This window comes from Xiphophorus hellerii, chromosome 16 (genome assembly GCF_003331165.1).
Source record: "Xiphophorus hellerii strain 12219 chromosome 16, Xiphophorus_hellerii-4.1, whole genome shotgun sequence".
In the NCBI taxonomy this organism is placed as follows: domain Eukaryota; kingdom Metazoa; phylum Chordata; class Actinopteri; order Cyprinodontiformes; family Poeciliidae; genus Xiphophorus; species Xiphophorus hellerii.
Window position 1 is genome coordinate 19,799,220 of NC_045687.1, and position 27,322 is coordinate 19,826,541.

Consider the following 27,322-nt stretch of genomic DNA (forward strand, 5'->3'; position numbering starts at 1 on the left):
TTGAAATGCGGGGGTTTTTTGCAAAAATTCAAAACAGGTAGTAAAAAAAAGCTGTCTTAGTTGTGAAGTTTGTTTACTTGTTTTGTGTGGGGCACCGTGGAGTAGCTAGCAGCAGTCATTAACTTCCCTGCACTAGACAGCAGCCAGAGGAGTTTGTAGGATCAGGCATAAATAGCAATAGTTCTGATACTGCACACATACAACATATTACAAAGATATTTGTAATGCTTTACAATAATAATTCCTACCTGAAGCTAACTACTATTAGCAATACAAGCAATGACAAACACTACAGCAAAGCGTTCAACAGCAGAATATGTACAGCGCTAAGAATGGCAAGTGACTTACTGAGAACAAATTGCAAGAGAGAAAAAGAGCAAATTGACTTTTTACCACTGCAACAATTGCTATGTGTGAAACACATGGCAGCCATATTGGTTGTTGAGGTCTGGGTTGGCAGATTTGAGGCTAACTGGATAATCAGTGTCCAACAAAACGGAAGAAACAAAACTGAAGAATATCTAAGTATTATATCCATCTGAACTGGTGTGTGATTTTAATGTAGCATTGCTTCAGCTGGCTAATATATAAGTTGCTTTTCGCTTGACTCTCACATGAGAATATCTGAGTTCCTCAGATCGCTCTGACGGCTGCTCCAGGTGAAATTGTGACTGGTCGTAATTATTCCACACAACTCCACTGAAGAATAACCTGAAATGTTGATTTAAGAAATGCAAATAAACCCATCTGCTACACTAAGAGAATGCCCTGAAATGGCTAAGTTGCTTCAGGGATGTACTCAGAACCTCCCCCTGAAATTGTAAGCTTTTCAGTACAAGACAGAGAAATTTTAACTAAATCAGTTGCTTTCTTCTAAAATCTTTTAGTTTCATTTCAAATAAAGTATTTTATACAAAGGTAATTTTGAACCATGCGAAATATACACCCATTCTAAAGTATACTTTAAATTCTTGGTCTTAACATGCTTGTGCTTTCATTTGGTTATGAACTAAAGCCTCAGCATCAGAGATATTTTGTCCACATGCTGAATCAGTCTTCTTGATCACTATGGCCCTCCAAGCACTGCAGTCTTGGAAAAACGATACTGCTGAAATTTTAACACAATACCTGAAAAGACAATAACAATAAAAAAGAAAGAAAGAAAACACTGGAAAGGCAAAATGAGCTTCAGCTCTTGTTCTTGCTGATGTAAGCTGAACAGGCATCCAACTTTCTGGACAAACGACCCAAGCTCCCACTCTTTAGGCCTCTTGCTCACTCTTATAGCTGACTGGATCAAGGGGAATCGCAGTCTGTAGGATGTCAAACTCCATCTGGTTATTGTCCATGTCCAGAACACACATGACATTGTGACTGCCTGAGGTTATGGTTGCTGTGTCGTGAAACATACTTTGAAAGTCAACAGAAGTCCTCCTCTCTTCTGCCCTGTCCTTCCCTACCATCTGTGTGGAGTCAAATATGTCTTCCTCTTCCTCCTCCGCACAGCTCAGTGCGACCTCGTTCTCATAGCAGAAGGCGGTCAGAGACCGCGGGATCAAGTCTAGCGTAGACCTATGTGCTGATGCAGGAGATGCAGTGGAGGATGCTCGGCTCGATGCTTCATCGAGCTCTTTTGCGCTGAGATGGGGCGTTGACGTGACCTCGTAGGTATTGTGGAATCGCGCGTAGTCTACCTTGTAGCGGTCCCGGTCCTCATAGATCACTGGCTCAAACCTGTGACCCCAGAAGATTTCTCTCGCGAGGTAAGAACTACGGAACTGCGTGGTCATGGCTGTGGCCTCCACCATCCCCTCCAAGATCACAACAATCTCAAAGTCGTCTGCTTCCAGATCAGCTCGGCTCAAGGTGTACAAGGGGCTATCCTTGTCTATCTCATGGACTATGACCAGCGGAGACACTAAAAACAGCCTGTCCGTGCCTTCGTCATAGCCCACATTGAGGTCCATCTGTTCCAAAGGGATGAACTCACCCTCAGCTGTGACATACGATCGTATGAGCTGCGCACGGACGTGAGCTTCCACGATGTGGCTCCTCCGCAGGTTGCCCACTCGCCACATCAGGCACAATTTGCCATCGCGAAGAGCAATGACGGCGTTTTTGGAGAACATCAGTGTCTGGTTTCTCTTCTTTGGCCGCGCCATCTTTGCCATGATGGTGCCAATCATGAAGGAGTCAATGATGCAACCAACAATAGATTGTATAACCACTGTCAACACAGCCAGAGGACACTCCTCTGTAACACAGCGCCAGCCGTAGCCAATAGTAGTCTGGGTCTCCATGGAGAAGAGGAGCGCCCCAACAAAGCCCTGAACATGCAGTATGCAGGGCATCCTTTGTGTCTGCCCACCGACTGTGTGCCCAGAGGAGGCTCCATACATTCCTGCCACCAGCACATTAGATTTCTGATTAGTGGGCTCAACAAAGTCCCCGTGTGCAAGGGCAACACTGTAAAAGATTACACCAAAGATCAGCCATGAGATCAGGAAGCTGGTGCAGAATATAAGTAGTAGGTATCTCCAGCGGATGTCCACGCAGGTGGTGAAGATGTCGGCGAGGTAGCGCTGACTCCTGTCTTCCATGTTAGTGAACACCACATTGCATTGCCCATTCTTCTTCACAAAACGGCTCCGGACTTGGCTGGAGCCCCTGGTCAGGACCTTCCCGTTGTAGTTGTTCATGCCTCTTTGTCTGCTGGAGCCGGACACGACAGTGGAGGCTCCGGGCCTCCTTCTGCTGTCCTCTCTTTCTGCGTCGCTCTGCTCCTTCACCTTGGCAGAACCGTGACCGTTGTAGAGCGCAAGGCTAGAAATCTTCTGTAGCTCTTCCTCCGGTATGATGTCTGACACAATGCTGTACCTGTCAAAGGATTAACATTGAATATTTTATATGTATAGATAAAATACAACAACAATAATAATGTTCTAATGAGGAACGATTACAAAATTAAAGTACACTCAAGCATCTGCATGAATGTCACTTTCTTTTGGGACCTTTGAGGATTCATTTGAGTTTTTATTTTGTTGAGGTCAAGTGGTTGTATGAGAAACCATTTGATAGAATAAAAAAAACCAGGAGTTTGAATTTATTATGGTTTTTTTTGTTTTTTTTTATTAAACATATGCTCCTAAGTAACTCATACACTTGAAAATGAATGGCCCAAATTTATCATTAAAAACTCAAAATTAATAGGACATACAGTACATTCCCATGGTAAGGGTGCATAAATATTTCATCCACATTGTATGTTACAGATTAATGCATAAACACATTACACACTTATCCTGACATTTGCTGAAAACAGAATAATACCACAAAACAGTTGAAAGCACATCATGAAGATATTTTTGATGCAGAAGTATGTGTGCTTTGCAACTGTGAAGTTCAAGTTGCAGAGAAAAATCTTACAAAAGAGTGGTTACACTACTTCATAAGTACAAGTACAAAAATTAAAATGTCTTCATAGGACAATGTACTGACATTGGAGTCAGCAGAAAATAATCTGTGCATCAGATACCACAAAGAACTAAAGATCAAAGATCACTTATCTTTGGGATCCCTGATTATGTTTTAGGAAACATAAAGAATCTCATAGCAACATGCAGGGAAACATACCGCATGTCACACAGTCAAATGGAGAGATAGAGCACAGAGTTATCGCTTAGTTAGACACAATCCACTCAAATTTGCCAAATTACTGTTCGACAGAGTGGCTCATCCAAAGTAACCTGTCTCTCCTGGAGGATTACCTGCTGGGAAGGTGAGTTCAGTTTAGCGATCTGAGACGGATTGCTGTCATCAGATTACAGGATTAGATTTGAATCAGTGTCATTCTGACAACCTATTTTCAGAGTGACGCGTGTTTATGTCACTTCCATATGTAGGCAAATGGCAAAGCTCCCAGTTGATCATCCATTTACCCACTGACACATAATCAATGTGGTTAGGGAAATAATCCATTAGCAAAGTCAATGAATACTCGGTTGGCAGACCCATACAAAACCCCGAGACAGAAGACGTAAGCAATCAGAACCTTGTGAGTGTAGAACATTTTAGACCCAGTTATGCTGAACTTTCTGTGTTAACATTGTGAATCCGTTTCAGCTGAGTAACTGACGTAGATCTCTGCCTGCCTACATGCAGGACAATTTAGGGTGGCCTTGGCCTTTCTGAAGATCCTCTTGCTGTAAATACCCCTGAGCTGGGGCTGACTCACCTGGCCAAGCCATATTAACAAGCCCTCTATATTCTCACAGTACAATGTGAGACAGCCACAGCTTCAGTAGAAGGGTTTATAACAACTAAAAACAACATACTGTCAGTCAAACAAAGCCTAAAGGTGGAGGCCATTTCTACCCGGATGGAGGTTACACACCTGTTGGATCTACTTCCCACGGCGCCTGTCATTGCTGTGAACGGGCCGCGGTGGGATGACAGACTGCGCTGTACCCCCAGACTTTAGGTCTCCGTGGCTGATGAGGTGCATCTGAAGAGCCACCAAAGAGTTTAGGAACCTAAACAAAAGCAAAATATGAATGAGATTCAGAATCAGAATAGCTGCAATGTAGCTCGGTAAAAACCAGCCCCTTGTTCTACACTTTGCTTTCTACAGAGGGTCTGGATGGTTGGTCCTTGGGAAACGTTTGCTTCCTCTGTTGAAGTTGAAGTTGAAACTTCGCTCAATTGCTAACATTGACGTATGTAATAATCCAGCTTGACAGTATAAAGTTTAAGATGTAAACAATCATCCTCGACTGTGAAAATAAAAGGCCCAAGTCAAACAAAATGGCTCTTATTGTTATCAATATTTGAAAGCATGGCCAACGTGGACTGAATGGCTTCGATTACTTCCTCCACTACCACTGCTAAAACTACGGCAGACTACAATACTAAAACAGTGCAGAAAAACAGTGCATCGTTCACAACTTCTCCTTGTGAACGATGACCAATTTTCTGATTGGTCTGGCTGAAATTCTACTATAGGAATCCACTTCAATGGGAGAAAACCCAGATGGAGATGAGAATCAAGTGGAATTGTGTAGGGATTTCTAGGTGGCTGCAACTAGCAGCCGCATGATTGCTAGTTGCAGTCATGTGAATTTTAACTTTCCGCTTAAAGATACAGCACGAAATATCTTAAATTACTATATTTCACACAACTGTAAAACTCCAAATCATGACTTTTTGTCATTTGTATTTCTCTAGAATTTTGGGTTTTATCAACTGAACATGTTGGGTTTGATTTTGACTGGTGTTCGCTCCATCCATCCATCCATCCATCCATCCATCCATCCATCCATCCATCCATCCATCCATCCATCCATCCATCCATCCATCCATCCATCCATCCATCCATCCATCCATCCACCCATCCATCCATCCACCCATCCATCCATCCATCCATCCATCCATCCATCCATCCATCCATCCATCCATCCATCCATCCATCCATCCATCCCCGCTTCTCCTTGCAGGCTTGCCAGGTATTTCAATCAGTGAACTAAAATCTGGATTTAGATTTCATTTTGATCCAATCATGTAAAATATATCAAGGCTCTGTGAACTCCTTTGACCTTCTATTCTGCATAAACAGTGAAGACAGGATTATCTCGTCACAGCACCTCGCTCTGGGGAACGTCTCTTTGTGGTTTGCTAAACGTAGATGGGGTAATGTAGCTGCACACGTGTAACATTTAACATTCCTCCATGAAGTTCAGATCAGTTTTGCATTTAGATGGAAATTAAGCTAAAAAAAACACACAACAAAACACAGTCCTTAAACACCCATTTCACATGTTTTTATTTTAGCGTCTCACATTTCACTATATATATATTTTTAAATCGGGATTTGTTGTGTCAAGCCAACACAAAATGGTACATAATGTTGTAATGAGAAGAAAAGAATTGAAGGATTGTTTGAATTTTTCTAACACGCATACATTTGAAATGTGTGGCATGCATTTGTATTTGGCGCGCTTAAATGGACCCTTTCTAGAACCATCTTTCGCTGCAGTTCCAGAAGCAAGTCTGGAAGGAATTATTCTACCAGCTTCTAAAGGTTGATATTTTTAATCATGTGCTTAAATGGCTCAATCAAAGTCCAGGCCTCAGTCCAATCAAAAATCTGGGACAAGGCTTAAGAGGTTGATGTCAATAAACACTATTGTTGCAATCTGAACTTTTGTAAAGAAACATTTATGCAAAAAAAAAAAAATTACAGCCATTAGAATTTCTTAAAGACCTTAAAGATGGAGAACTTCCCACCAATGTAGAGGTTTTTCAACTAAATATTCTGTTTTGGTTTCTTAAAAACACAAAAGTACTTGGTGACAGAAGTGGAAGACTGCTTTCAAAAGACGAAAAAAGAAGAAAAAAGCACGACTCGCACAATATGGACAGCAGAGTTTTATGCCCTGAGGGGGGCATTCCTGCCAAATGACATTTAGAGAAGCAATTATGCAAAGTAGTCTTCATGCAGGTCATTAAAAGGAGGAAATTAAGTCACTGTCTTGGAAAAGGTTTGAATTATTACCTGACACATTCAGTGGCAAGTTATAGAACAAAGGTTTCCTGAGTGGCTTTAAATAGAAAGTTACCTTTGCATTTGTGTTGCTCCGATTGATTTTATTAAAATTAGTCGAACTCAGAAAGATTGGCACATTAATAATTGTTCCCTATTTTATTTGGCACAGTGGCCAGCAGTAGCTCAGACACATTAATGTGTGATCATAATTATGCAAATAGGTTATCTTGAAAATGATCATAAATACACAGACATTTTTCCAGGACAGAAAAGCGTACTTAGGAAACTTGTTTAGTTGTTTTGATGACAGCAAACTTTCCTCCTCTTGAGTTTTTATCCCTTGTGTGACAGCGTGGGTCTTTGTCATGTTTCTCAACCTTTTTGGGAACAGTTAGAGGGGTAAAAAGCCTTTTTGAAATAAAGATGTAGATTCAATCAACTCAACTAAGTTCATATTTTTGATTTTAGACCATTCCCTCTTTGCCTTAAAAGCTTTTCATTCATGTAATTTTTAACACTTCTGCTTTATAAACATTTCTAAATCTGACCACTTTTAATCGCATAATAATAGTGATTTCTCTTCTTTTTTCATTTTTAATTAATAATAAGACTGATTTCTTTTCCCTCCTTTTCTTTTCTGAAGGTGGCAGAGGCACCGGCTTCACTCTGAACGAAAACCAGGCACTCCAACTTTGTCGGCTTGTGTTTGAGCTTATAAAGTGTGAACAATTTGCTGAAATGCAAACATCTAAAGTAAAACACAAGTTCCCTCATGTGCACATCTTCTGATTATCAAAAAAAAAAGGCTGTGAATTGATCAAAAGCTCTACTCACCCCGCTATTCAGTCGTTGTTGTTTTGCTGGGATGTGTTTTATCCTCCTTGTTCATTCTCTCACTTTTTTAACCTCACGTTCACTTGTCAGGGCGGTGCTCCCATATTCTTCCTTTTTTAGTAATTTTCCTTTATTCCTCCAGTTTTTGAGTTTCTTCTTTTAGTTTCACGCTTGTTGCACATCTCTTATTTCATCCCAGTTGTGTTTGTCTTTTTAATCCTTCATTGTCCTCCTCTTCCTCCTTCACTGATTGTAATCCTGTCTACTCTACTGTGCTGTGTGAACTCACAGAACAGACTGGAAGTGCTGCGTCAATCAGAGCAGGGCATGATGGGAGGGGGAGACGGAGAGGAAAGGAGACGATCAGGAGCTTCCTCCCTGTCTGAGCATCCGTCTTACTTACAGGCACCCCAGGTAAAGATGTGGGGAAAGAATAAAACATTCTTTATTGTAGAAGTGCATTTATTCTGTGGGGAAAATAAAATAAAATAATAATAATAAGTTTATTGTTTGAACAAAATCCTCTCTGTCAGCCTTATCTCTTCTTGCAAACTCTGTAAAATGAATATACCAAAATATTTTCTCATAATTTGTAATAAACCTTTTTTGAGTTGATTGCTGTGTTTGCAAACTTTCACTTAGCAGTCTGTGACTCCCTGTTTTCACATGAGACCGAGGCCTTCTATGCACTCTTCAAAGTGGGAAAGACAAGAAAACGTGTCACTTCAGCTAGATTTTTGCTGAAGATCATAAATTTAAAAAAACACACACACAAAATAGTTGCTGCTGTAAACGCAACATTTACACTCGCACTTGAAATAGGCTGCAAACAGATCAATTGTACAACCGTGCGTCTTCGAAAAGCAGAAGTGGAGCCTCCTGTACAACCAACAAGAATGCGCCAGGTGATTTCTGGGTGGTAAATCAACAACAAAATGTTTGTCATTTCCAGCAACCATTGTACAGCACATACAGCAGTAAAACCAGCTGACCAAACATGCTGGAGCTCTTTGGTTCTGGTTCTGGTCCAGACAGTAGAACATCCACCTCAGTGACCACCAGTGAGATGTTTGTCCATGTGTCTGTCAGGACGTTCTGTAGTTTCTCTTTGAGCTCTGACACAGCTGCTGTCACGTCCTCAAAGTGTCTCAGAGGACGGATGTTGATGCTGGATGAGTGTGTAGACTCACTGAGTGCTGGCAGTGAGGGGTAGTTGAGGAGAAACTGATTGTGATCCTCTGTGTGTGAGAGCTGCTCCAGCTCAGCGTCTTTCCTCTTCAGCTCAGTGATCTCCTGCTCCAGCTTCTCCTGAACATCTTTGACTCAAGTCACTTCAGTTTCCTGCTGGGATCTGATCTGCTGCTTCACCTCAGAAGTTCTTTTCTGGAGGAGACGGATCAGCTCGGCGTCTCCACTGTTTTATCAGCAGCGCGGTTGATGGCCTCCTTTGGAAGCAGCTTCACATCTTCCTCCCTGTCCTGGATCATCTGCTGGATTTTTTTCTCATCTCTGTGGAGTGCAAAAATCACAGTCCACATCTTCAGATCCAGCATAGCGGGGATCAGCTTGCCGTTTAGTCTTCTTTGGCTTTTTTTCCTAAAACAACTGAGTTACCAAAACTCAGCTGTCTAAAATGTAATCTCTCCACAGTATCACATAATGAAATAAAAGAATTTGCTTTTTCCCCTAATCACAAAATAGATTTCATTTTCATGATATAAAAAGCTGATAGAAACATACTCTAGAAGATTGACAAATATCAGTGAAATGGTTGAGTGTATTTTTTTTCCTTCCACATTCTGAACTTTGAGTTGATCCATTACATAAAATTCCACTACAATAATTACAACTTCTTTTATTTGTGGTTGTAGTGTGTTTTGTACAAGGCAGCTTCAAACATATCCACAGTCCTCGATGGGGGAAGTGTCACAGCCAGCTTAAAAAGTTTAAAAGCTAACTAACTGGATCTTTTTCTGCAAAAAATGTAAATAAGACGAACCAACGTGCCCACATTCCATCATCTGAGGAAAACACAACCAGTCAGGCACACTCACCATGCTGTGTGTCTGTATAAATAGCTTCTAATCAGGCCTGAGTGTCAGATTAGTTCCCATAACCTTTTGCTCAGCTCACGGTTATTGTGGCAGTCTTCACATGGGTCAGCTCTGTCTAGGATTTCCTCTGAGACACATGTGCTGCTTTCAATTGTCTGAGAAAAACACAAACATTTGTAAAATAAATAAATAAATAAAAAAATAAATAAAATTACATATATATATTTGAAATCATAAGATATTTCAAATGTTTTGTTTATGGATGGACAGACTCAGTCAATAAATTTGAATATTATTGAAAAGTCCATTTCCGAAACTTTATTACTAAGTGAATATAGATTAGCTACACACAAATGGATGTTTGAAAATCTTTAGTTCTGTTCATTAGGATTTCCACTTACAGTTAACGAAAACATGTCATTTAAAATTAGAATACATAAAACCAAAATAAAAAACAAACTACCTGTTTAAAGTTTGTTATTTTCAAAATGTACTTTTAATCTGACGAACGAGACGTATATTCTAATTTATTGAATAAGAGATGTTTTTAATCCTTATATTTTCCTGGCGGTAGCTTCTCGCCACCTGCTGCTTTATTAAAGATTTACAGGTTAAATTGCCGTTTCTTCTAGATTGTTAAGTTCCACAAAGTAAGAAAAAACAACAGGAAATCCGTATAAAATGATGAGCTTTCAAAATAAAAGTTGACAATTTCATTGCCCAAAAACACACAAAGAATTTAGCTTAAAATGACCACAAAACGACAGCTTATGTTTTTGTCTCTGAGTGAAACGCGTGTATGAGGCTTTTTCTTTGCTATTTTAAATGGGTTAAATCTGAACCGAGAATAAGCACTTTTATTTTGAAAGCACAGACAGAAAACGACGTAACTGTCAGATTCTAATCGGGCTAGCTTGACAGCCACGTCACCTCCTCTTCCCAGCTTGCCTCTGGAACCATCGTTGCTCTCTCATGCCAGAAGTCTGTTCGGGGAAATTGCGGATTTTTTTTTTTTTTTTTTAACCTGTTTACATACGCATATTTCAGACAAGCGGCCAACAGAGCCGTCTAACGTCAACTGCGAAGCTGCTAGCTTGTTTTTTCCTCTCTTAATCTGCTCCGAGCTCATTTTCCCTTTGTGGGTCAACAACTCAGAAGTCAGTGTTGTGGGAGTTTGAAGGCCTGTGAAGACTTTAGGTGCGACAGTATGAACATCTTTCGGCTGGCAGGTGACGTGTCCCATTTGGTGGCTATTCTCATCCTGTTGATGAAGATATGGAGGTCCAAATCTTGTGCTGGTAAGCTCCCTCAGAAATCACTGATTTCCTGCTGTGTATAACTGTACGGCGTCGCTGTAGGCGTGTGTGTGTTTGCAGTGTAAATGCTTAATTTCCTGATGGTTTGCATGCTCACCATAAAGCCTTTTGTAGTCACTAAAAAAATACTAATCTTATGGTTGCCGTTTGCACAGTTATGGTTGCAGTTACGTTTACTTGTATGTGTGTAAAGGCTACGTGGCAGTGTCAACAAACAGTGCTCCGCCTACTTTATCACGCTGGGGTTATCATTACACTCAATTACGTCGACTGTTAATGCTAATAATTAGCTTGAAGGTGCTATTATCCACTGCTGCTCATAATCAAGCTTTCCTCTGTCTCGTAGGCATCTCTGGGAAGTCTCAGGTGCTGTTTGCACTTGTTTTTACCACCAGGTACCTTGACCTATTCACAGTCTACATTTCAGCCTACAACACAGTCATGAAGGTATGTTGGAGAACTCACACTGTTTAATGGCCTTTCTTCCAAAGATTAGGTGTGGGGATTAAGTAACAGTGTTGTTCTCCGTTAGGTGAGCCACTTGTAACTTTCCCTTTTGCACATTTACAGGTTCATTTTCATAAATTTAGAGTAACGTGATGTATTTCAAGCATTTATTTGTGTTCGTTTCACAAAAACCTGCATGAGACCAATAGAAAAAAAAAAAAATACAGAGAGTAAAACGTTACGGTCTTCACCGTCACAGGGTAGAGTACCGTCCAGCAGACACTCAACACAATGAGACTAAAGACGTATTTGCGTAAAGAAGCTGGCTGTTTATAGAGTGTTGAATCCAAGCATGTGAAGCTAAGTGGATGGAAAAAGAGTGTGACTGAGGTGTGCATAAGAAATGGGGATGACTGCAGCCTTGAGGGGACTGTGAAGCAAAGTCCATACGTAGGCTTGGTGGGGAGAAGATGCACACAACGTTTTACAAGAGTTTCATCCCCCCCCACACACACACACACACGTCTCCATCAACATGTCGATGCAACGTCTAAAACATCAAACAGCCCAACATTTAGTGCTTCAGAAAATGTCATTACTATGATTGCAGTTCTCTGGCCGATCAGTGATCGTTAAAAAGCCTGACCTGCTGATTCCGATTTCCAATTTTTGGCCGGTACCGCTTTTATTTTTAAAGGTTGCTAAATGTAATGACTGAGTTGGCGACAGTGGGGTGACTATTAATACCAATGCATATGCAGACGTGACCTGGTGAACGTGACTGTCCTCTTTCGCTCTCACGGCAGAGCGAAAGAGGACAGTGGCTGATTTTCAGACCTTTGTGGAGGTAGATAAGATCAATCAGAGAAGATCGGTTTCTTATGCAAGTATTGGCCAATTTCCCACAGTTAGGGAACTGTCTGAATAAAGGATTGACACACAGAGTTTAAATGAACTATCAGCTACCTCATATGTTAGCAATTCAATGAGTTGAGCAGCTCTTTTCCGCAGTAGTGATGCAAAGCAGGTAGCTTTGTGCAAAGCAGCAAGTGATGAGTTGAAGGTCGTATCTGTAATCATTGTTTGACTCTGTTCCCAGGTGGTGTTTCTGGCTCTGTCCTATGCTACGGTGTATTTGATCTACATGCGCTTCAGGAACTCGTACGATTCAGAGAATGACACGTTCAGAGTGGAGTTCTTGCTGGTTCCGGTGATCGGCCTGTCCTTCCTGGAGAACTATGCCTTCACTCCACTAGAGGTAAACGAATACGAGTCCGTAGGTCCTGGAAACTCTTTCGTTTTTGGTTTTTTTTATGTGGTGAAGGTAGAAACGGACATGTTTCCCTCTCCTCGATCTTTCCTCCAGATCTTGTGGACCTTCTCCATCTTCCTGGAGTCCGTCGCCATAATGCCCCAGCTCTTCATGATCACCAAGACGGGCGAGGCGGAGTCCATCACCACCCACTACCTGTTCTTCCTCGGCCTCTACAGGGCCCTGTACATAGCCAACTGGGTGTGGCGCTACCACACCGAGGGCTTCTATGACCAGATCGCCATCGTGTCCGGAGTCGTTCAGACCATTTTCTACTGCGACTTCTTTTACCTTTACGTCACGAGGGGTGAGGAAATCGCACGCCTAGTTCAATCGCCTGTCTCCCGAGGGAAAAAGGGTGCGTTCTCACGGTTTGTTGTCTCTTTTTGCAGTTCTCCGAGGAAGAGGGAAGATGAGCCTGCCGATCCCTGTTTAGGTTTTACGTCAGTGCCTGCCACAGTCCAGCGTCGCGGCAGAATCCTTTTGCCTTTCCCTGTAGCTGTACTTTAGGAAAAGGGACTAAAGGTCTTATATTTGTAGACCAAAATTAAATAGATTTTTTTTGTTTTGTTTGACTGGTACTTTAAGTCTGTGTTCGTGCATAATCGTATAAGTGCGTATGCAACAATGCGCTACGGATGTGTCATTCTGCTCATCGCCGGTGAACGCCGTGGCTCTCTACAGATTACAGCGCGCAGAGTGTGTATTTTTTGTCTCAACATTTCCTTTTCAGAAACTGCTTTTGATTCTGAAGCTCTTCGAAATAACTAGCCTGGTTTTTGTACTAACAGTCTTGAATGTCGAATGCATGAAAACAAACTTTTAGGTTGTTCCAGCAGGTGTTTTGAGCACTCAGGTAGACCGCAGCTTTAAACTAAACATCACCAAACGTCCAGTCCTACATGTGAAAACCCAATGTTTTATTTTCTCACAGATTCATAGGCACTCCCTGAATAACTTACTGTATTTACTATTGCCAAGTTTGTTACGGTTATTTCTTGTTTACCTTGTCTTGTGTAATTTTTGTTGTTGTTGTTGGGGGGGAAGGGGTAAAAAAAAGGGCTTAAAATCATATCGTGTTATGAAAAGCCAAAGAAGCTGCAGTAGCTAAACTTTCTCGTTTCTTTTTTAATTTCAAAAGTGTTAGTCAAAGAAATCAGAAACCCAATTTTTTTTCTTTTTATTACGCGAGGAATTCTCTTTACTCAAAGATCTGGTCATGTTTTGTTTTCAGAAACATTCGCACTACTGCCCAGTCTCAAAGTGCTCTTAAGATGAAAGTGTTTGATGTGATCAACAGAACGCTGTTGCGAGTTTTCCTTTCAACGCGTCGCGTCTTTGTAATAAAGGTTATCCATCTTGATTCAGAGACTCAAACCAACATGTTGTCGGCGAGTCTGTCAGTGCAGCAGAGTTTTCTTGTGTTTCTGCAGCACCTTGCTGCCTTCTTTCACCGCTCCCTCCAGCACTTTCGCAGCCGATTTGATGGAGAGCGGCGACGCCGCCAGACCCATCGCCTTCTCCACCACCTTCGCCTTCTTCACTGGTTTGCTTTTGTCCTTTCCCATGATGCCTGCCCCCTCTGCTGCTCCTCTGCCCAGTGCAGTTACCAGCTCGCACCAGAACAACCTTTCGGCTCTCTTCCTGGCTTCCTCTGCCTCTTTCCTCGCTCTCTCCAAGTCTTCTGCGTTCTCCTTTCCTTCAGTTTCCTTGAGAGACGCCGGAAGTTTGGCTCCTCTCTCCTCCAGTATCCTCTCCCATGCCTCCCTTATTGTACTCTCCGCCTCCTTGTACATCACGTTGCTGTAGCAGCTGCCTCGGTTGTTTGAAACAATCTCGTCAATCTTTTTAAGAAGGTTTAAGACTTGCTCTGGGGACTCCGACGTCCCTTCTTGCCTGCTGTTGTCAAAGACGTGATACCCCCCATGGCAGCTGCTGACAAACCCAGACAGCTCCGGACTCTCGTCCAGGAAGGACTCAACCGATTTGCCTCGGAGCTGGTCGCCCCAGGTGAATAGGACCATGGTGAATCTGGATACCTCAGCCCCAAACATCGCCTTGATCCACTCCAAGGTCTCTCGCTCCTCCTGGGTGTACCTGCCTAGCTGCAGGGTCACCAAAAACACGTCGGGTCCTGGGGAGTACAAGCTAACGCTCTGACCCACCTCGGCCATGACTTCCTGTGGTGACAGGTCTGTATGGAAGAACCCTGGGGTGTCGATTACCGAGACACTCCGACCGCCTGCTGTCCCGGTCTGTCTCCTGCACCTTGCGGTGATTGAAGAGGGGGACAACTCAACCCAGAAGGCTGGTCTACCCAGGATGGTGTTTCCTGAGGAGCTTCTGCCCGTCCCAGTCCTGCCCAGCAGTACAATCCTCAAAGGCTCGGTCTTTGATTCGAGAGATGGCCGACTGGCTGAAAAAGAAAGAAACACACAAACTTTACTGATGCTTTCTTGCATAGTGTCCCCTATCCTGCATAGCTATTAAAAAGCCATTATACAAGTGTTGTATGCAGTGGCGGTAGGTTCTGCACTGCACGGTAATAAGAGCTGCTGTGCAGCGCGCATCCAAACCTCCAGAGCTCTGTTGGAAGATAAGCAAGCAAAACAATGTCGCAAAAAAGAGGAACTTATCCTTCAGGGAGAGAGGATAGAATAAAGACAAGATAAAGATATGGGTTTTTTTTCTTGGTAACGTAATGTTTATGAGAAAGATTTGTGGAGCTGCTAATAGAAACTTGATAGCGACCTGGAACGGTCCGGTTCAGCAGCCGAACATTTATGCTACAATGTTTGTATTGGTGTGAAACCGAGTTTTAACTTTAAATGAGTTGATTCTCGTGGTTGGTTTAGTATATTTCTGAGGGGTTTTTGGCTTCAAAACGGTGTGTTTGATAAAGTTTGATAATAATTCAAACTTTTCAATGTCTGACATTGTCTAGCAAAATGTTTTTTACATCAGGCTACATGGCTGCTGCATTAATAAATCAAATGAGCTACTCTTTCTGTAGTTGGCAATACATGTTAGTTTGCTGCTGTGCACGATCATTGGGGCCTGCCATGCAAAGCAATGGCAGGAACCTATTACTCTACACCCAACAAGGGTCTCTTTAATCTTTATTTTTCTTCCGTAACCGTTAATGCGGCTCATACCGCTGCGTGCACACCTACAAATGAGGTATCAAAACGTGCCGAAAATTCACGCCATTGGAGCTATTACTTTTGGTGGGATTTGGGGTTAACATGGTGACATAATTCGCAAAAAACTACGAAAAAACCCCATTATAAGTCAATGGGAAAAATCCTAAAAATACCCTATTTTTGAGGATTTTCTGTGTCGTCACGAATTCACGTAGAAATGCCATTCAAATTTCATTTTGTAGATATGTCCGTGATTTCTTCGAAAGTGAAGACGGCTCGTCCATACCAATTACGGTTTGTCCACAATTTGTCTCTAAGCGACCCAACGTTTTTCATTTTTCCTAAAATTAGAGTGTGCCTCAGACTGATTGCCCCTCTGCTAGAGTGAGAAATGAAGAGAATTTTTGACCCCAAAATAATTTTGAAATCACGCCATCACGCCCACAAATATCGCACGATTGGTATCAAAATCGGTCCTGACATTGATATGCATGCCTGCTCCGGTAAAATGTTTTCGAAATTTATCTAGACCGTACGGTTTTCTGTCACGGTGCTTCAGAGCATAGTCATGCGACAGGATTTTCTGAGGCTCTCTGAGGCTGTCTCCCATGTATTTGACTAAAATTTCAGATCTGGGCTTACAGTACGCCATGGTTGTTGCTTTTCTTCCTGCTTACACGTATCAGGACGCAGAATAGTGACGTTTGTCGAGTATCAATGACATTCAGGTTGGATGAATCCCACCAGGACGTTAGATCACCTTTGAATCGGATACGCATCCGATCGGTCTGTGTCTTTCTAAGCAGTCATTCCTCCTGTTGCTTCTTATCATTAATGGGTGTTTATGTGTTCAGTTTTAAATTTTTCTTATAGAGAGACTGGTCCCTCTATTGTGAATTTCTTTCAATAATCAATTGACATTACAACGACTTAATAGCCTTATAATTATAATGGATGAATAAATGTTTGTTTTTAGTTTCACCAAGGGATTGTGCCTCTTCCTGAAAACCAACAAAGGCAGCAGAAAGTTTTCTGTGCATGGAGATTCAAATTAAAGTGGGCTTCATGCATAACACTCAGGGTGGCCATGGTGACAGGACGTCAGGCTCTTCAGGAGTTGAACCCCTCTGAGATCAAAAATCACAGGAAGGCTGAAGCGAACCGCTTTGGCTGTTTTTGTTTGAGCCACGATGTGACTGTTTGGAAGTTTACGCTTTCTTTAAAACTCTTTGACACTTGATGATAGACTTGATGTACTTTGATATTTAAATATTGATGTGAAAGCAGCTGAATGCTCGTGTTCTTGTTGGAGCTCTTTAACAAATTCTATTAAATCTAGCCATGAATGCTTATATGATTGCTTTTTCTCTAATAGATTGATTACAATAGCCTGTCATCAGCAATAGTTGATTCTGACTATCTGTAGTTTTATTGTCTTATTTGCCCAGTTTTCTCTGTCTTACTTTTCAGATACAAGATTGTTTTATTTCGGAGCTTACTCATTTTCTTTTCTTTCCTTTGCCATCCTCTTACGGTGTCTCTCAGTTTCAACCTCCACACTTGACTTATTCTTGTTTTTCTAACAGACTCTTAATCGGCAATTACTACAGCAACAAAAAAGGTTATGCACAGCAGTTGACAGAATTGTGTTGTCATGGGATGTGCTAAAGGCAAAACGCAGCATCCACTGAGTTTAATGATCCTGAGTGCCTCTGTTTAAAATCTGTCTCTAAATCACGCATGTACATGACACAGTTGGTTAAAGAGCTGCGAGTGTGATTTTGCCTACATGGATGCACACAAGCAGGCCGTCGATGATGGATGACCTCAAGTTTTGGATAAACCATATTTGCATCAGTCTGCTTTCCTAAAACGGCAACGTTTCGTAGTCAAATTACTGAGTTTATTTATACAGAGCTGGTTTACAACAAGACATATCAAAACAAACATTTCTATTTCATATAGAAACAATTTTTTCAAATCAATCTAGCTGTAAAGACAGGTTATATACATTCCAATTCAATCCCAGTTGTATTACAATTAAGTTAGTTTGTAATGCCAGCTGGCTCAAATTTAATTGGTCAAGCAACGATTAAGTATGTCATAAGAAAAAAAAAAATGATGGTATCACACTGTCAATTGTACATCATTCATTCTAAGGCACGTGCAAAGTATGTAACAGGATGTATTGCAAATGAGAAATAGCCTACATATAGATTTGACGGAAGTTGATGTTTCAGAAAACTTTTAACTTCACATTTGAATCTACCTTTAATGGGGCGTCAGATAAACCAACATGAGTAAAAGATAGGAAAAAGCAGGCAGCTCTTGGCTCATATGGCTCACAAAAAACATTGTACGTTAACATTATTGCTCTCTTAGTGAATGATGCAAATTTTATTAATTTACTTATTCATGTATTTATCTACTTATTATGTAGAAGACAGGAAGCAGAGTCACGATAAAACTTAAAGCAACAACTGTGAAACACTATGGGAAAAAAACTGTCAAACAGAAGAAGTTTTTGCCTGAATAGTCTGCATCTGTGTGTTTTTTTTAGAAAACGTTTCAGCATAGGTAATACAACTTGGTATAAGTTGGTATGGGTATAGAACTTGCTGCTGGTCCTCTCTGAAGTCTCAGCCCTCTTTGTTTGCTGGGATCAGAAGCTTTTTTCTGCTGTAGCTTCCTAATTCCTCAAAAAGCATGTGGTGATACATATATATGTTTTGCCTTCTTTGATTTTTGTTTCCATTCAATTTAAATAAAATGTCTCAAGATAACTGGGGCCTGCCCATAGCAATGCATAAGGAGAGCAGTGACTGACTTGCGAAGGGACAAGGGAGCACTGGGACCACCAGGGGGCGATGAGGGAGGACTGGGAGACACGACATAAAAATGAATGACAGGAGTTTGAACCTCCCGTAGTTCTAAGAGAGCAGTTGTTTGGATCCTGGCAGAGCTTTTTACCGTGTGCGGTTCTGGTGGGTCGTCGGTTTATGAGCTTCTTTGATGTTTGCCGAACTGGTCCATAAATTTATGCAAAACTGTAAGCTTGAATACAATAACTTAAACTTACTACCTGTCTCTTGGTGTTTTATTCACACTCGGCTCCTCAGCCGAACCTTTCTGACTGCCTATTACCATATTTGTAGTCAGGCGCCTAGCCTTAGTTAGCAATACATGTGACTTTATCCACAACAACATAGAAGCACAATTTATGCTGTTATGGGAAGATTCTTACTTGGCCTCACTAGAAGCTCAACAATTCAGAGTTTCTGATAAATCCTTTATTGTCACTAGCTAAATATCATATTCACTGTTCCAGGTAGGGGAAGCCATGCCTTGCTGCATTTTACCATGAAGTTAAGTTTTATATCCCGACCATCAAAGACAAAAAATAGATATTAAAACAATTGAACTCTGTATTGCTTTGAATGTACAGTTGGGAACCGAAGCCCCTTAGCTTTTTCTTTTTCTTGAACATGTTTATCTGTATTTGTTTTTTCTTGAGGCAGAACAAATGTTTCTCTCTGTCGTTATACAGTGTTAATAAAGTTTTTTTTTTAAAAAACATCCTCCCTTCCCCCCCACACCCAACAGACTTCTTGTGGCTATGATGTTGAACTGTGATGTCACACATCCTGTTTGTGACATCACTGGTGACTGTCTTTGTATTCCCAGATTCCACAGAGAAATTCATTTGCAGTTTAAGGTTCGAACGAGAAAGAAACAATGGCGGAGAAAGATTTCACGTTACAAAAGTTAGAGATTCTCCAGAAGAACCAGATGAAGCTGAACAGTGAAAATGAGCAGCTTCAGAAAACAGTGGAGAGTCTGAAGAGGAAACTAGAGAGACTGAACAGGACCGATGACTCAACAAATTGGCATGTAGAGAATTGCAAACTCATAAGTTCGAATGGGTATTATAAAAAACAAATGATTAAAGTTAATTTGGAATTGGAGGAAGCGAGAACAACAATTGAAAGAATGCAAAATGATTATTGCAACATGCAACAATTAACAATTAAACTAGAACGGAAGCGGGCCATGGCAAAAAATGACGCGGAAAAATCTTTAAAAGAAAAGTCAGAAAAACTGCTGTGCCTTACTAGGGAGAACGAGGAATTAAATAAGGAGATCGTGGCTTTAAAAATCAAGATAGACAGAATGGAATCCAGGGTGGAAAAAACCAAGATTGAGCCACAAATTGATCAAACACAGGAGGAAGAAACACCAAAACCGAATATATTCCGGAGAGTTGGGCGTGTTTTTGTTGACATGTATAATTCGGGAACGCTGAGGTACTGGGTGCCACCCTGGATTTTTTAATAACTGAAAAAAATTTCAGGTAACTGGACGTAAGTATTGGGGGGGTCACTGTGTTGTGAAAACTGGTATGAGGAGGTGGGATCATTCCAGACTAATGCAGACAACAGATCATGAAGGCCTGAGCAAGTGAATCTTGCATTTTGATTTTTTGATGATTATGGGACAAGATATTTTGAATTTACTTATGATGATCATACACCATATATAAAACTGTAATTGAAGTAATAATCAAACAATGTGTTAGATACAGAGGCAAGGGAAAAAGGCAAGTCCGAACATGTCTGGACTTGCCCCAGAGCTGTGTCCCAATTAAGGATCTGAAACTAAGATGGTCACGAGGAAAGTAAGGGAGGGAAGCAGGGTATATGTGGGAATGGCTGGGACTTTCCGATGAGGTAGTTGCATGCTCAAGAGGTCACGTACGCCTTATAGAGGCATGGGTTGAAAGGGTATATAAGGCCAAGGGGACCAAGAAGAGAGGTCTGGCACCCTGGAGCCATGGGGAAGTTGAGACTTCGCACCGCCAGAAGGGACAAGACCCCTTGACCCTCAGCCCTGGTTCCTGATTTGGCTGCCTTACTCTGCCTCAACCCTAGGATCTCAAAGTTGCAGCAACAGACTTGGAGAAAAGACAAAGGTGACTGAGTGATGAAGATCTGAAGTGTTCGAAGGACAACAGCCAGGTCTGCTTTGCTTCTATTTCAAAGAGGATTTTGACTAGTCTGTAACAAGCGCACGTTGTACTTAGAGGGGGCGCTACCGTTAATAGGAGTGGTTATTGAGGTTGTGCAGGTGTGAGGGCTACTCAGCTGATTGCTTCTTAACTGGAAAAGGCCATAACTCTTGGACTGTAGGTAGTTAAAGGCTAGTTGAGTCTCCTTCGACACCAGCTTAGATAGATCATCTCTACTAGACTTGCTTCAGGGTAATACTCGAAGGCTTAGAGATTTTTTGGACCCGTTGGACGGAGAGCTGGTCAGTAGTCACTCCTTGGATGTTGTGAGGTTGAGGGCGGGGCTGACTATTGCGTAACGACAGCTGGTACCATAACGCTGTGGGGTTAGCGACAGCAGAGAGGAGAACTTGGGGGGTAGCTGGTACCAGGATGTTTGAGGATAGCGCCAGCAGAGAGGGGAGCTTGGGGGGTTGCTGGTACCAGGATGTTTGGGGATAGCGCCAGCAGAGAGGGGAGCTTGGGGGGTTGCTGGTACCAGGATGTTTGGGGATAGCGCCAGCAGAGAGGGGAGCTTGGGGGGTTGCTGGCACCAGGATGTTTGGGGATAGCGACAGCAGAGAGGGGAGCTTGGGGGGTTGCTGGTACCAGGATGTTTGGGGATAGCGCCAGCAGAGAGGGGAGCTTGGGGGGTTGCTGGTACCAGGATGTTTGGGGATAGCGACAGCAGAGAGGGGAGCTTGGGGGGTTGCTGGTACCAGGATGTTTGGGGATAGCGACAGCAGAGAGGGGAGCTTGGGGGGTTGCTGGTACCAGGATGTTTGGGGATAGCGACAGCAGAGAGGGGAGCTTGGGGGGTTGCTGGTACCAGGATGTTTGGGGATAGCGACAGCAGAGAGGGGAACTATCATTGTTTCCTCAAGAAATGCTTTACAAATGTCACAGTTAAGACTTTTAAGACATGCATATTAAATGTGCAGCTATTCACATGAAGTATTTAAAATAAGTTATGCTTTATGATATTTTCTTTGCAGAAAAGACAATAGAACAATAGTTAATTGAGAACTTTCTAAGCTCTTCTGGATGCAGATCAGAGCATGTTTACTTAGGGAATATTAGAGCAGTTTACCATATATTTATTTCTCTGTTTTCTTAATTAACTAAGTGGGAGGAGACATTAGAGAAGGAAAAGTGGAAAAGACAGAATTATTAAAGTAGAAGTTTAAAGTATACCGTTGTCTTTCTCATTCACCCAGATTCCTTAGATCAGGGGTCACCAACCTTTTAGAGACTGGGAGCTACTTCACGGGTCCAGAGTAACACGAAGGGCTACTTGTCTGATACAGACATAAATTGTCTTGGCTATATATATATATATATGATTACATGCTGCCTGATCATGTTAATGTTAGGGACTACTGACAGTAGTTATCAGTAATAATTTACCATGGCAGCTATGGTTAATTGCTATTATGTGATCAGAAGTTCTTAGTTCAGAGTTTTGAGTTTGATTCCCTTTTGGAGCTTTTCTGTGTGATTCTAAATTGCCCACAAGTGACTGAGAGTTTGGATTGTTGCAGCAGCAGCTGTACAGCTGGACGCACTGAGAGATTTTCCTTTAAATTAAAAAAAGAAAAGTTATTGTATTTCTATTATCCAACCCTGTTTACTAATAACAAAATTATGGAGAAGAAAAAGTTCTTTTGTGCCAAAACATCTTGTATGTAGCGCGCATCAGTGTGAGTCTGTGGGGGTCAAAGGGCACCCAAAGCCTAAATCTTATTGGTCAGTTTGCTTTTTCTGTGAGCTAAAAATGATGAGTGGAGTTTGAACCTCCCGTAGTTATAAGATTTCGCCAATCCTCCTCTTTCCGTGGATCTCACTGCTTCGCTTCAATGTCTTTATTATTTAGCATCGTTTGTGTAAAAAAAAAGAAAAAAGAAATAAAAGGGTGCGCTGCTTTAGTGGTTTAGTTTTGTGCCGATGTTTGCGCGTTGGAGAGGTGGTTGTGCTCCTGCAGGTCAGGTGCAGTGATAGTTTTGTACCTTCCAATCTGTCAGACATTTTTTTTTGACATCTGCTTGTGTCAGCCCGCAGGTGACCCGTCAGCTGTTCAGTTCACAAAATCACAAAAAAGCTAATAAACCGACAACCCGCCAGAACCGCGCACTGTAAAAAGCTCAAGCAGAACCTGAGGTTCAAATGATGAGTGGTTCAAACTCCAGTCATCATTTTTAACTCACAGAAAAAGAAAACTGACCTATAAGATTTAGGCTTCGGCGTTCCCCACCTCACCAACTTAAAACTCTGAACTAAGAACGTCTGACCACAATATAGCAATTAACCATAGCTGTCCTTACTGATAACTATTGTGCATAGTCCCTAACATTAATATGATCAGGCAGCATGTAATCATATTTACTTAAATGAATTTTTGTTGTAAAGAAAATTTATGTCTGTATCAAACAAGTAGCCCTTCGTGTTACTCTGAACCTGTGAAGTAGCTCCCAGTCTCAAAAAGGTTGGTGACCCCTGGTCTAAAAATAGCCAGACTTACCATGATTTTATGTAAAAAGAAATCAACTGTTAAGTACTATTTTTTTTTTTTAAAAATGGTTTTCACTAGTATTTTAACCATTTTCTTTCTTTCCAACAAAAATCCAAACAAGTGTTTGTAGTTGGAAGTTCTCTTTTCCATGACATCATCTTCATTCCAAATTTCTAAAATCTTCAACTTTTCAAGGTTAGAAAATTTGTATCCCTAACCTTCTTGAAAACAAGAAGGTTAAAACAAGAATGTCTTGCATGGCAGGCACCTATTGTTCCACACCTAATAAAACGTCTCTTTATTGGGGCCTAATATTAGCCTGCATTATCTTGTTATTTCAGGTTAAGGCACTGGCTTGCGCAGATAGTGCCTATCTATTAGCTTTAGCCTTTAACCTAATGCTAATAGATAGGACTACAAAAACGCCATATCTGTAGTTCTAACTAACACTGAATTAAAACAGAGGACTGAGCTGCCATTTAGAACTACTGGCTGTTTTGCCAGTAAATAACTCATTTAACCTAAACAACAATTCTATATGAAGCTTACTGAAAATTTCAAGATAAAAGCCTCAATATCCCTCTGAGGATAGTCACAGATTGACTTCAATGCATTTCTGAAAAATTTCTGAGCTCAGCACACACCATCTTTCTCTCATCGCTGTTATTACTGTGAGTGAGGTAGAGAATATGAATCGTGGTACTATTGGAGACGACAAATAGCCCTCTCAGATGCTTCAAACGGTTTTCAAGTACGTATCACGGTTCCCGAACGGGAAGGAGTTGTTAGGACTGCTTTTTTCTGTCAAACTGGCTGACTCAAAGAAATAGAATTCTGTCAGCCCTGAGTGTCTGACAGACAAGCTTCATTACCATAGCAACAGAACAAAGAACAGGACAGGGCAGAGCAGCTGATTAGGACTACAAAAACGCATCACTGTAGTTCTAACTATGGCAGAACATGCAGGTTAGAACTACGACATGGCAGAACTGTCAGTTACTACCGAGGAGGACTGAGTCTGCCTTTAGAACTACTTGTGTTTTGGGCATTTTATAGCTGATTTTACCCAACCATTGTTACACATGGGATTAGTGTGGCCATTTTAAATTAATCTTAATAAAAATGTCAAAATAAAAGCCTTGACAGTTTTTACATCAGGTAATTGCTCTTTCGGGCATTATATAACTGATTTCACCCAATCGCTGTTACTCATGGGATTAGTTTGGACATTTAAAATGAAGCTTACTGAACATTTCAAAATAAAAGCCTGAATATTCCTCTCAGATCTTTCAGAAAAACAAACTACTTCAAACTACTGGAATTCTGTCTCTCCCTGTCTGCTTCATCACGCGACAGCTGAGCTGCTCTTTAGAACTACAATGACTCAAGGTTAGGACTACAACATGGCGGAACTGTCAGTTACTACAGAGGAGGACTGAGCTGGCCTTTAGAACTACTTGTGTTTTGGGCATTTTATAACTGATTTTAACCAACCATTGTTACACATGGGATTAGTGTGGCCATTTAAAATGAAGCTTATTAAACATTTCAAAATAAAAGCATTGACAATTTTTACATCAGGTAATTGCTCTTTTGGGCATTATAGAAACGATTTAACCCAATCACTGTTACTCATGGGATTAGTTTGGACATTTAAAATGAAGTATACTTAAAATTTCAAAATAAAAGCCTTAATACTCCCCTCTAGTTAGTGCACGGCCGTAGGCGGTGCAATAATTTTAGCCTGTATTATCTTTCTCTCTTAGGTTAGTGCGCTGCCTTTCATAGCAAGGCAGTACATTAACATTAGCACAAACATTAGCACTTCACTGCCCTCCACTAGTGCACCGCCATAGGTGATGCAATAATATTACCTTGCATTATCTTTTTCTCTCAGGTCAGGTCACTGTCTTGCGCAGTAGCTAATCTTAGCATTGATGCTAATTTTTAGCATCCGAACACTGGGTCCAAACCGACAGGCACACTTTGGCAGGCCCCGGTTAAATTTCTTCAGGAATTTTCTAGTTTATATATATAAAACAAACGTTATTTTTTACATCAGCTTCTAAGTTATGTGAAACTTCTCCAGTTAAAATTGTTTGAAGACACAGACTCAGCCCAGTACCGGTCCACATTCTCCGGTGAGAAAGACTCCTGGTATAAGTTACATTTTTAACTATTGTAATTACACCTAAGAAACATTAATTTAATCAAAGAATGTCATGAATATGTGTTCCATCTTAGGCTGGGCTGCACCGACTGCAGTTTTCTGGCCGATCCCTGGTTACCGATCTTCAAAAAGCCTGACATACGTCCAGTATAATTTAATGTCACAACCAGAGTTTGTAAGTTTAGCAGGTTTTTGAATGATTTAATAATCTGACTTTTTAATTGCAGCCGGTCCACATTGTTAGCAGAACAAGAGGGCCCCAAAACCAAATTTTACTTAAGGAGGCTTGGGCACGGCCCTGGTCTTTCTACTGATATTTTAAATAAAGGCAAAAGTTTAAAAAGATTAAATATGTAAGTTACAGTTGGTGTCTTTGTAATTTGTAAGGCTTGTGTAGCAAGTACTCCTGTAAAAGTGCTTCTTCTGGGTAGTTTTTTGGGCCTCGGCTCAAAAGTGTTTTGGGGAGCGGTCAGCTCAGCTCTCTCAAATCTCGACTGGGTAACGGCAGGCGGCTGTAAACGGTGATCCAGGTTTGGCGGGAGGTTTGTTCCTGCTAAAGGGGAGCTGTCCTTTCTACTGTTACCATATGCATGCTCAGTTTGACGGATTGCTGCAAAGTTAACGGCTCAATGCAATCAACTATTTATGCAGTCAGGTCCTTTAGAACATATTTAAGTTATGGGTATAATAAACTCAACTGACAATTTATTTCTGTGTTTAAGCTAGATATAATGTTAATAGTGTTTGGTAAAGTGCATTGAGGTTACATTTGTTGGAAATAGGTGTAAAAAAACCCCAACTATCAATCAAACCGACTGAAAGACTTGCAAGTAGAGTCCTGAAGCTAACATCTTAGTCCAATATGGCATGATGCATAATGATTAGGAAAGTATCTCAAAACAGGAAGGGCTGATGTTGAAGTTGGGATTGTTGAAATTGTGCAGAAATGGTTAAATATCCTGAGGCTCAGAAGTAACCTGTGCCAGTGTGAGCCAGGGGTGGCTTGTTTTTATATTTCTGTTACATTGAGCAAATTAACGACTAAATTTTTTATTTAAAAACAACAAAACATTTAGTCAGTAACAACGTTTAATAGGCTGAAATGGGAAGGGTGTGAAGTCTAGAGAACACAGAGCTCACCTGGAGAGCATGTTTACTAAATTTCATGAAGCATTACTGAAAAATATATTTTAATATTTATACCACATTACTTAAGCAGGTGGTTAAGGATTTAAAATCTGTATTAATTTTAAGTTCCGTGAATAGAGCCAAATGTAAGATGCCTGTCTGAACCACACTGCCAGTAGGGCAGAGCGAGGTCCTGCGGTATGCAGGAGGACACTTACCTTCTTGTGACGCAGCATTTTCAGATGACATCCTGTCAGGAAAATGCGATGCAAAACCTTGACTGTGATTATTATCCCTGAGCGGATAGTGAAGGAAAAAACGTCAGGTTGTCTGTTTTCTTGCTGTGACTCTGACGTCCTACTGGATGTTAAAAATAAATAAATAAAAAGGTTACATTTTCATCTGGCGTCAGAGCGCAGACGCAGCAAGGGGGAGCAGATCTCCACACTGACGCACAATTTGAGAAAGTTATTGTATGCATTAAATACTTACCGATGGTGGAAAAGGCTATAATAATTAAGCAAAAGTCTATTAAAGCGACGGAAAGCAATACAATATTTAAAACAGTTTTTGTAAAAACTGAAGAGGGTCTGTAGTTCACTTATTTGACCACTAGGAGGCACTGATCACTCACCGTCGGGATTCCCCGGGAATCGTCGAGGTAGGCCACTAACTCACTTGACAAACATTACTCTCAGGATATTGGTCACATAAGATAAAATAAGACCAATAACCCCAACTATATCTAGTTGGTGTCGTTTTTCTTCACACACCAGGTCAACGTCAAAGATGCTCGTATCCCATATTATGCTTTCATTTGGAAT

General features: G+C 41.2%; 3 protein-coding genes and 1 long non-coding RNA gene across 4 annotated transcripts; 2 read left to right on the plus strand and 2 right to left on the minus strand.

Annotated features, from left to right (window-relative positions):
• Window positions 1-1,048: 1,048 nt before the first annotated feature.
• On the minus strand, window positions 1,049-4,711 carry kcnj4 (potassium inwardly rectifying channel subfamily J member 4). Its single transcript, XM_032587392.1, has 3 exons — window positions 4,629-4,711; window positions 4,407-4,532; window positions 1,049-2,877 (listed from the first exon to the last, which is right to left on the minus strand). The coding sequence occupies exons 1-3, from the start codon at window positions 4,709-4,711 to the stop codon at window positions 1,263-1,265; spliced, it is 1,824 nt and encodes a 607-aa protein (XP_032443283.1). The 3' UTR covers window positions 1,049-1,262.
• Window positions 4,712-5,374: 663 nt separating this feature from the next.
• LOC116736002 (uncharacterized) lies at window positions 5,375-7,990 on the plus strand. Its single transcript, XR_004342469.1, has 2 exons — window positions 5,375-5,685; window positions 7,185-7,990. It is a non-coding gene; the product is annotated as an uncharacterized LOC116736002 (long non-coding RNA).
• Window positions 7,991-10,355: 2,365 nt separating this feature from the next.
• On the plus strand, window positions 10,356-13,885 carry kdelr3 (KDEL endoplasmic reticulum protein retention receptor 3). Its single transcript, XM_032587736.1, has 5 exons — window positions 10,356-10,727; window positions 11,092-11,192; window positions 12,292-12,450; window positions 12,559-12,811; window positions 12,897-13,885. Exons 1-5 carry the CDS (start codon window positions 10,637-10,639, stop codon window positions 12,938-12,940), a joined length of 648 nt encoding a protein of 215 aa, XP_032443627.1. The 5' UTR covers window positions 10,356-10,636; the 3' UTR covers window positions 12,941-13,885.
• A 19-nt stretch (window positions 13,886-13,904) lies between these two features.
• On the minus strand, window positions 13,905-27,092 carry LOC116735696 (GTPase IMAP family member 9). Its single transcript, XM_032587735.1, has 2 exons — window positions 26,717-27,092; window positions 13,905-14,920 (listed from the first exon to the last, which is right to left on the minus strand). Exons 1-2 carry the CDS (start codon window positions 26,745-26,747, stop codon window positions 13,905-13,907), a joined length of 1,047 nt encoding a protein of 348 aa, XP_032443626.1. The 5' UTR covers window positions 26,748-27,092.
• Between the last annotated feature and the right edge of the window lie 230 nt (window positions 27,093-27,322).